General features: G+C 49.3%; 1 protein-coding gene across 1 annotated transcript in view; it reads left to right on the plus strand.

The window, feature by feature from the left end:
* The first annotated feature begins 452 nt into the window (after positions 1-452).
* CDIPT (CDP-diacylglycerol--inositol 3-phosphatidyltransferase) overlaps positions 453-10,702 on the plus strand; it is a 14,307-nt gene continuing 4,057 nt past the window's right edge. The window contains exons 1-5 of the mRNA XM_015419535.1: positions 453-866; positions 4,269-4,403; positions 5,367-5,520; positions 6,284-6,365; positions 10,119-10,200. Coding sequence (XP_015275021.1) covers positions 824-866; positions 4,269-4,403; positions 5,367-5,520; positions 6,284-6,365; positions 10,119-10,200 — 496 coding nt within the window. The 5' untranslated portion in view covers positions 453-823. The remainder of the gene's footprint in view (positions 867-4,268; positions 4,404-5,366; positions 5,521-6,283; positions 6,366-10,118; positions 10,201-10,702) is intronic.

Genomic DNA, 10,702 nt, shown 5'->3' on the forward strand with positions numbered 1-10,702 from the left:
CTGGGATCTGTCACCCTTTTATTGGGGAAATGCAATTTCCTCACCATGGTTTCCGTCTGGCTAACAGGATTCTTCCGATTGGTTAATAAGAGAAGAGGTGGGTCCAAAAAAAAATTCTGCCGTGACGCGACTTATAAATGTCAGCCCTCCTTTAGGCTTCAGCTTCTTCCCTAAACGGGCCTTTTCTAGCCTCGGTCCTCCAAGAGCTCTATGAGCAAGATCGCTTCCTGGGATGAGAAAGGGCCGGGGAAGTAGCTCGTCTAGTTTGAACCCTGGGTCTTCTCTGTGGTTGGGCTAAACCAAATCGGAAAGTGAGGGTAGAAAGTATTTTCCGGAAATGGCTCCCGGGAGGCGAGAAAGGGCGGAGTGTAAAATATAGAAACATCTGGGTGGGTGGAGTGAGTAAGAGGGGGAAACGATCGATCTATCGTGGTGAGATTCCATTCGCTAAACTTCTAATATATTTTTAAAAGGATCCCCTCCTCTCTATTTCTTCTGGTACAGTCCAACCCGGCACAGAGCGGTGAATCATAAGAGCTTTTAGAGTGACAGCCTATAATTCCCCCTTTTCCAAAACTGAGAAGAGCAGCTGAAGGTTGTAGAGAGTGGTGCATTGGAGAGGTGCGGGGAGCAAAGAGAGCGCGGACTCAGGGAAGGACAGGGGGTCTCCCTGGCGCACGAGGGCCTGGAAGGCAGGACTCCTGGGTCCCCTGGGAAGGGAGTGTTTGCAGGGGGCTGTTCTTGCACGGTCTAAATCTCGCCTTGGGACTCTGGGGCCGGGCAGGGCTCGCAGGACGGCTTGGATCGCCGCGCAGCCACCAAGATGAAGCAAGAGAATATCTTCCTCTTCGTCCCCAACCTCATCGGTATGTAAGGGGATGGGGCGCGGGAGCGTTTGGCTGGCGGACATGTGCTACGCAGTCTTTCGGCAAGGGCTCTCCCACTGGCTTCCGTCTTGAAGAAAACCAGGCGCTTTCGATGGCTTTTCGTGGGAATGACTCCTGAGTAGACCCGCAGAGAGCTTTTTAAGCGCTGCGAGGCAGGAAAACGGCGATTCCTCGGGCTGCCTCTTTGCTGGGCGCGGGCGGGTGTTCATGCGTTGCTTCTGAAAAGGGGCTCTGAACCCCCGGGGCCGGCGGCGAGCGAGAAGAGCCGCCTGTTGCCTTCGCGCCTCGCTTGCCGGCTTCCCCAGCCTGGCCCAGTCCCCTTCCCTGGCCGCTGCTGCCGCCGCCTTCCTGAGTGACGATGCTGCAGCTGAGCAGGGGGGGGGACGGACGGGACCCTGGGCTAGATGGGCCTTTGGCCTGAACGGAAGGAATCCCTTTTGTGGCCTGTTGCTCTGCTCTGCTTGTTTGTCCCGAGGGAAGCCAGCCTCTAGACAGGACCGGCCCCAGCTTATTTTGCAACCTAGGCGAGGATCCCTTGCGCCCACCAATTTTCAAAAATAAATGCATTTTAGGAAGAATGAAAAACACAAATAATCAAGAAACTCCCAGAGTACGGGGCCAGGTGCAGTTTGGCGCCCCTAAGGGCCGACCCACTCTAGGCGATTGCCTAGTTCGCCTAGTGAGTGAGCCGGCCCTCCCTCTAGGTGGGGCCTGGGGATCCCCCAGATTCGCAGCTCATCTCCAGACTACAGAGATCAGTTCCCCTGGAGAGAATGGATGCTTTGGAGGGTGCCCCTGTCCTCCCCAGGCTCCATCCCCAAATCTCCAGGAGTTTCTCAACCTGTCTCTGTGTTGCAGAAGTGGGGTTGTTAACCTGTCTTGTGCCGTTCCAGTTAACACACACAGGCGAGGCACTCCGTTGAATGGGAGGGGGACTTTATTCCAGGAATGAGGGGGCTACAGGAAGGCAAATCAACTCCACGCATTCTGCTCCCACTTGACTGGAGCTGGGGTGGGCTTTTAGACCCCTACACAGCCAGCTTTTCTTTACGCATGCGCAAGCTGCATTTTGTTGTATTCCCATGCCGAACTTCTGCATTTCAGCAAGCAAGCGGATAAGCTTCTTAACTCATTTGAGACCTACCGAAGGCCCTTTGTTCCTCTACGCTCCCCCCCCCCTTCCTGCCTCAGCATCTTCTCAGAATGTTTTCTGTGTCTGTTTCGAGTATTCCAGAGAATGGTTCAAGAGGCTGGGCGGAAGTCAGCCCCGTAGCCAGAAGTTTTGGGTTGGTGGGGCACGGGGAAATTCAGTGGGGCAGCAGGGGAGGGAGAGGGGCAGCCTCTTGGAGTTCAGGGAAGGCATGCGGCTGCTCCTCTTCCTCCCTTCCTGCAAGATATAAAGGGCCCTGCAGCTGATCAGCAGGCTACGTGCTCCCGGTGATCATCTGGAGGGGGGGAGAGGGGCAGCAGCTGTTGTGGGGCGTGCCTCACATTTGAGGGGGCAGAGCCCTGAAATGCCCCACTGTAGCGACAGATCTGGCAGAAGGCAGAAGGCTGTTGATGGGTCTCCCCAAGTGGGATCACATCCAGCCTGGACTGAAAGCGCTGCACTGGCTGCCAATAGCATACCGAATCCGCTTCAAAGTGCTGGTACTTACCTTTAAAGCCCTTTATGGCTTTACCTGAGGGACCGCCTTTCCCCATATATACCCCCAAGAGCACTTCGGTCCGGGGCACAATATCGCCTGGTGGTTCCAGGCCCCCGGGGAGGCAAGGCTCGCCACGACTAGGGCCAGATCCTTTTCAGTGGTGGCCCCCACCTGGTGGAACGAGCTCCCGGAGGAGATCAGGGCCCTGCGGGACCTTATGCAGTTCCGCAGGGCCTGTAAGACGGAGCTCTTCCACCAGGCTTTCACATAGGGGCCACCACTACCACCGCCACCAATGAGGTGGACAACATCGGGGTAAGGATGGCCCAGGAAGATCTGCCACAATTTCTGCGTGGCCACTGGATTTACCTGGTTGAGCTATAGGATAACATCACCCTGGAGAACCATCTGGAGACCATCTTGTTAAATTGAGTATAATTTTATTAACTGTCATGAATGTTTTATTGCTTTTATCTGCTTTATATGGGCTTTGCCCCTTGTAAGCTGCCCTGAGCCCGCTCTGCGGGGAGGGCGGGGTATAAATCTTAATAAATAAATAAATAAATAAAGTACTCTGAGTGCACAACTGCTGCTTTACTTAAAGCTAACAAAGTGGGATTACTCTTGCTCATCATCTGGCAACTCTACCCCCTCCCCATCCCCTGCCAGTGGTGGGGGGAGGATCTGGCAACCCTCTCGGGCTCCCGTTCCAACCTAATCACGCTCTGCCCGCTTCTTGACTGGTTGTCACCTTCCTAAGCTGTAACGATGCCGCTGAAGGGAAGGGCAGCAATAAGGGGGAGTCTCCGTGAGTGCTGGGCTGGCTGAGGGACACTGAGCAAAAGAGCCAAGGCGAACAAAATCCCAGGGGCCCCGATCAGCCGGGGTGGGGTGGGGGGCATGGTCCACCACCGTGCGTGTCATTTGTTTCCATGTGACAGAGGTCATTTCGGGGGGGAACGCGGGGGAACGCAGTTCCCCCGGGTGAGGTGCAGGGGGCGGGGCACATGACGAAGCCCCGCCCCCTGCTTCCGGCCGCCCCACTTCCAGCCCTCATTCAGCTAGGAGGAGGCAGGAGAAGAGGGAGGGTAAGTTGCTTCCTCCCTGCCTCTCCCCACCCCTGCCTGCCTGGGGCCAGGGAGGGCCTTGGCGGGGCTTCCTCACACTCCCGCTGGCCTTGCAGGTCCACCGCCGGGCCCCTGATGTCAGGGGGTGTGGTATATGCTAATGAGTTATGCTAATGAGTTTCCCTAGCTCTTTTTCTACGAAATGACCCCTGCCATGTGATATTTTGTGATGGGACTGGGTGGGTGAAGGGGGCCTAGAGGGACTCTCTGTTTGGGGGCAGCTGTGGTTAGGGAGCACGTTTCCCCTCTTTTCTCCAGGAGGTAGAAAATACAGGCCACAGTTTGAATTTTAGTTCCACAGGGGTAGTCTTGTTGGTCTGCAGTAAAAGAGCTGGATTCAAGTCCAGGCGTACCTAAGAGACCAACAAGATTTCCAGGCTATCCGCTTTCGAGAGTCAGAGCTCCCTCCGTGTTATACCCTGAGAATCTCGTGCTGGTCTCTAAGGTGCTACTGGACTCACCTTGTTTGACTTCCGTATGTCTGGCAGCTGGGAAACGAGAGGGTGTGGCTTTGGGAGAAGGGAGGGAGCAGCTGAGAGGTGGGAGAGGGCTGGAATTTGGGGCGAAAGGTTCAAGGATGCTGTGTCTCCCCCCCCTTCTTGCAGGTTACGCCCGCATTATCTTCGCGTTCATTGCTTTTTATTTCATGCCAACGTCCCACTTGACGGCGTCTTTCTTCTACCTGCTTAGCGGTTTCCTTGACGCCTTTGATGGCCATGCAGCGCGGGTCCTTAACCAAGGTAGGCTAGTCTGTGCTCCAGCCTGTTACGTGGCAGATGGCAACGTCTTCCTGGGAGGTGGATAGAATGGATTTGTCATCACTGGGCAGCCCAGTTGTTCTTGGATTTATTTTAAGAACCGGCAGGGTATGCTGGTCGACAAGTGTGAGCCACGGGATCCGGGGCTGTGAATTCGGCTGTGAACTCACTTGGGTGCTCTGGGCGAGCTAATTATCGGTCACCCCCTCCCCCCTGTCAAACCTGTGAGCTGGTGATGACGAGGCTGGGCTCTTAACCACTGCAGAGTCGTCTGAGCACATAGAACATTCACCTCTGTGCCCTCTCTTCATGCAGCTGGATAATTTTGCACACTTAGTTCATTGCGTTCGTTTGATTTAAGAACACGGTGCAGGCATCAGTGCTGGGCATGGGGATTTCTAGGCTTCCTCTTTCTATTCCCTAGTTTCTGGATCTCAGGCTTTAGGACAAGGGTGTCAAACATGCGGCCCGGGGGCTGGATCAGGCCCCCAGAGGGCTTCCATCAGGCCCGCAGTGGAACTGGCCATCTCCTGCTTCCAGTTCTGCTGCTGCATCGTAGCTTGCTTCGACAGACTCTCTTAATCACTCAGCCATTTCATGTTTTAACCTGGGTCCTAGACTCAGAACTCTGAGCATGAGATTTCCGTGGCGAATGTCAATGAATCAAAAGTAGGTTTGCAGCTTACAGAGCTAACGTTTTAAGCATGTTTTTATTTTAAGTAAAAAAACAATCTTTGGGTTTATGTCCTTTATAAAGTTTATATCTCCGCTACCTGGCATTACATTTTACACCCGGCCCGACAAGGTCTCGTTTATGTCAGATCCAGCCCTCGTAACAAATGAGTTTGACACCCCTGCTTTAGGAGGTGCATTTGAAAGCCTGCAGGGTGAGTTCAGTCTCTGCCTCCCCAGCACCTTTTCTCTCCTAACGTATGTTCCTCCCAGGCACCCGCTTCGGCGCCATGCTGGACATGTTGACCGACCGCTGTGCCACCATGTGTCTGTTGGTGAACCTGGCCATGCTGTACCCTGAATCTGCCCTCTGGTTTCAACTCAGCATGAGCCTCGATGTGGCCTCCCATTGGCTCCACCTCCACAGGTATCCAGTGGGGGAGAAGGATGTGGCAGAGATCATGACTCTCGAGAGGTCTTTGTTGCCGGGCCTCTTCCTGATCTGAGAATCCAGCTCTAGGTAGCTTAGCCCTGAGAACTCCTGGCCTTCAGGATTGGCTTGCAGTTGTGAATTCATTCTGATATGCAGGGAAACCACATGGTCCCAGTCTTCTTCGTGTCCACCATTTCAGAAGGCAGGTTGGGGGAACTGCATTTTTGAATGCTGCTGGCTTTATAAAAAAAATGCAAAGATGGAGCTATAAATCAAGTCATTCCTGGTTCAGATCCCATGTCTGTCAAAGGGGCCTTAGAAGAGGGGCTTAGCCTGCGCCTATTTGCAGTAGGAGAAGGTAATACTGCCCTGCCTTACATGGTTGTTGTGAAGATTCCCACATGATCTACGTGCTTTTAAACTAAAGTGGTATATCAATGCTGAGGAGGAGGGTTATTTTTTTATCTAGAAAACTAGTCAGGAAGGAACCTAGGTGGACACCTTTTTAAATATGCAATGTGCCCAATTTCAGTTTTTCTTGGTAAAACACTTTGATTTTTTTTTAAAAAAAGCATAGACAGGCCTGATGGGGGGAGCTCTGCAAAGGGCTTGCTGAGGAGCAGCCAGAAGGGGAAATTTAGTGGGGAAAGTCAAAAGAAGAAGAGAGGTCCAGCCTGCAGAAATGGAGGGGCTTTGGTACGTGGTCAGGCTGAGCGCTCCAAATTCCTGCTTCAACTCCTGCCTCTGCGTCTTCCAGCACGGTGGTGAAAGGCGGCGAGAGCCACAAGAGCATTGATTTGTCAGGGAACCGGATCCTCCGGATATACTACAGCTCCCGGGTGAGTTCTGCTCGAACCCTTCCTGCCTCCTCTCCCCTGTCCGGCTACACATCTCCAGTTTCTCCCCACACTACCCTTTGCCATCCTTCCTTATTACCACGGCTGCTGAAAAGCAAAATGAAGACTCCCCTTTTTCTCATCTGCATGGTGGGGAAGGAGATCATTTAATTTACTTTTAAAAATTTAATTTACTTTAAAGAAATGGGGATCCTAAAATATTTTTTTTTTGCTGATATAGTCCAAAGGAGGGGTGTGTGTGTGTGTGTGTGTGTGTGTGTGTGTGTGTGTGTATATATATATATAAAAGGGGGCTGTTTGGTTGTTAAATCTGATTTTAGCCACAAGACTAACACTATATAAAATAGTTAAATCTCTGAGCTGTTGAGATCTGGACCGAATATGGGACCAACATATCTAAGGGGCCGCCTCTTCCCATAGACACCTCGAAGAGCCTTACGCTCGAAAGATCAACACCTCCTGGTGGTCCCTGGCCCGAAGGCTGCCCGTCTTGCCTTGACCGGGGCCAGGGCCTTCTCTGTCCTGGCCCCAGCCTGGTGGAAGATGCTCCCTATTGAGACCAGGGGCCTGCAGGATCTCCTTCAATTCCACAGGGCCTGCAAGACGGAGCTCTTCCACCAGGCCTTTGGTTGAGGCAGCAGGCGCCCATCTATGGCCTCCCTGAGGTTGCCGGGGCACCCGTCTGTCACCTGTCTACTGACCATCGACAGCTGGCCTTTAACTTATGGTGCCATCAGGCCAGAACTTTATAGCCAACTTATGCTGTTCCAGCTCCTGCCATCCTAGCAGTTGGAAAGCAAGAAATGGCAAGGAGATAAATAGGGACCGCTTCGGTGGGAAGGTGACAGCGTTCCGTGCGCCTTGGTGTTTAGTCATGCTGGCCACATGACCACGGAAACATTTTCGGACAGCGCTGGCTCTTCGGCTTTGAAATGGAGATGAGCACCGCAGCCCTAGAGTCGGACTCGACTGGCTTTCGAGCAAGGGAACCTTTACCTTTACCTTATGCTGTTCCAAACTGTACCCATTGTTTTAACTGTTATAATGTTTTATGGTGTTTTAATGTTTAATGTTTTAAACTGAAATTGTATTTTTTTAAAAACAATCAATAGGATATGATAACATTTTTATCATTTTCGTTACAACACTCATATTCTTATTCTTCACATATCCCGTTTTTATAATATCTCCCTCCCCACCCCCTTACTTGGCTTCCCGCAATGCTCCTATCCCGTTATCTACTTCTTATTTTCTTAATTTCACTCTTAACTTTATAATACTCAACATCATTAAACATTTAGTTCTTACTTATCTGTATCTATCTCACATAACCAGGTAACCTTAAATTTCAGTTTTCCCTTAAATCATTCTCTAGTATTCTATTTTAATATTCATCAAAACATAGTAAATTATTTGTGAAATCCCAATTCATTTTCAAATATTCTTGGTTATTTAGCTTCCTTGTAAGTTTGTCCATTTCAGCCATAAACAGTACTTTTTTAATCCATTTCCATATTTCTGGTACCTTATCTTGCTTCCAATATTGTGCATAAGTCATTCTAGCAGTAGTAATTAGGTACCATAACAAAGTTTTTTTGGTGACATTTACTTCTTCCATTTTCAGACCCAAAAGTAATATTTCTGGTTCTTTTTTAAATGTACATTTAAAATTTTTTTGTATCTCATTGTGGACATCCGTCCAAAAAGTAACAGCTCAGAAATTGTATTTATTTTAATGATGTTACCCGCCCTGAGCCCACCAGCGGGCTGGGGGGGATATAAATGCAAATAAATAAATAAATAAATAAAATAAGAGAGGGGTATACAAGAGAGCTGTCAATAAGGAGTAAAGCAAAACCATATTATTGGGCAAAAGGAGGACAGCAAAACATTAGTAATTAAAAGAGCTGGAAATGGTTTATTATATACTGGGAATAAGAAATGCCCAGGTATTAGAGAATCTTTCTTGTCCTCACACGAGTTTGTCCTTTTTAGTATCATGTTGACTCTCTGTGTTATAGTCTCTGTCAGTGTACAAGTTGCATCAGCAATGGTGGCGGAAAGTGCCGTCAAGTCACAGCTCGCTTATGATGACCCCTTGGGGTTTTCAAGGTAAAGAGACAGTCAGAGGTGGTTTGCCATTGCCTGCCTCTGCATAGCAACCCTGGACCTTCTTGGTCGTCTTCCACCCAAGCGCTAACCATGACTGACCTTGCTTAGGTTCTGAGATTTGACAAGATCAGGTTAGCCTGGGCCATTCAGGTCAAACATGGATAATGCACAGCATTATTCAGTGCATGATGGGAGACGTAGTTCTGCCTGACTGATGATAATGAAGAAGAGTGGTTTTTTATACCCCATTTTCTCTACCTTAAGGAGTCTCAGAGGGCCTTACAATCTCCTTCCCTTCCTCTCCCCACAACAGGCACCTTGTGAGGTAGGTGGGGTTGAGAGAGCTCTGAGAGAACTGTGACCGGTCCAGGCTGGTCACCCAGCAGGCTTCATGTAAAGGAGGAGGGAATCAAACCCAGTTCTCCAGATTAGAGTCTGCCACTCTTAAGCACTACATGAAGCTGGCTCTCAGTACACTGATCCAGCTGCCAGCTGGAATAAGCCTTCTCTCCATATCTGGTCTGTGGTCTCTCTGCCAGACACGTTTCAGGTGACGAGCCACTTCCTGTTGAAGGAGAGGGCGTTCGGTGTTTGGTTTCTTTGTTCTGATCACTTCTATCCCACCTGGCTGAATAAGTCACCCCAAATGGGTTATACTACTACTAAAACAGAGGCCCTGAAAATACAAAACATACAGACATATACAAGAAAGCTGCACAAGTGAATAAGAGAAAAAAGAACACTTTATAAGAACATTTAACAAATAGCAGTCAGAATTTTTTTAAAATTTTTATTAAGCTTTTAAAATACAGAAGGGTAAGGAAGGGGAAAGGGGAAAGGGTAAAAGCAATAGTTTCCTGCATGTAACTTTCCTCTACTTGTAGCTTCAGGTTATACATAAATAAACTGTGAAATTTAAACGTTCATAAAGTCTTCGTAGTATTATATTTTTTAAAAGTTCATATCTTTATATTTCTCTCTTATCCAGTTATAGAATGGAGCCCATAGTCCAACAAAGTCCATTTGCCCTTTTAGCACTGAGGTCAATTTATCCATTTCCGCACTTTTCATAATCTTCGCTATTAAATCATGTTCTGAAGGTGTTGATGGAAGTTTCCAATAAGTTGCCAATAAGATTCTCGCTGCAGTTACTACATGGATTATAAAATACCTTTGCTTTTTGTCAAAATAGCAATCAGAGTTTTTAAAAGAGTTGCAATTTTTTAAAAAATCAGCATTCCCCTCCAGAAAGTCAGTGTAATTAATAACTTGCCCTGTACCAGCAGTCCTCCCAAAGATCATGTTGCTGGTAGCCTCAAGAAGAAGAGGTAGAGGGGACTCACCCTGTCAAGATGTTCCATCACTTAGGGGCGACCAGCAAGAATATTCTGTCTTGGATCACTGCTTACTTGACTTCCACTAATACTGGCTCAGAATGCACAGCGCCACCTGCAGGCCATGGGTGGGAGAGGGCATGGTGGGGAATGCTTCAAACCACACAGCCGGCATCCTTTCTTGTGAATGTGTAAGCACATGCACAGAATATCAACCCCAGTTGCTTCCTTTTTGCTTCTTTTTCTCAGTACGGTTTGCCTGACAAACTCTTTTCCCTCTTTCCTTCAGCCCGTCCTCTTCATCATGTGCGCTGGCAATGAGCTCTTTTACTGTATGCTGTATTTGCTGTGCTTTGGGGAAGGACCAGAAAGTGAGTATGCAGAGATGTAGGGAGAAGGTGGGTTGGAATAGCATGGCTGGCTAAGGGTGGAAACGATTTTCCTCTCTTAAGAAAATAAGAAGAGGCCTGCTGGATCAGACTAGTGATCCACCTAGTCCGGCATCCTGTGCCACACAGTGGTCAACCACTTCCTATGAAGGGTCAACAACAGGACATAGAACCTGAGGCTTTCCCCTGATGTTGCCTCCTGGCTCTGGGGTTCAGAGGTTTACTGTCTTTGAAGGTGGAGGTTCCCTTTAGTCAGGGCTCTTTCTGTAGAAAAAGCCCAGCAGGAACTCATTAGCATAGTAGGCCACACCCAACAGCAGGAACTCATTTGCATAGTAGGCCACACCCCTGACAGTGCAAATCTGCCCTCACAGAGCAGGGAGAGCTTGTACCTGAATAAACCTTGATCTTAAAGGTGCCACTGGACTGCTAACTATGGGGGGGAATGCACAGATCTACACAGAAAGAAAGGAAGGAAGGAGGG

This window comes from Gekko japonicus, unplaced genomic scaffold (assembly GCF_001447785.1).
Source record: "Gekko japonicus isolate JY-2015 unplaced genomic scaffold, Gekko_japonicus_V1.1 scaffold923, whole genome shotgun sequence".
NCBI lineage: Eukaryota > Metazoa > Chordata > Lepidosauria > Squamata > Gekkonidae > Gekko > Gekko japonicus.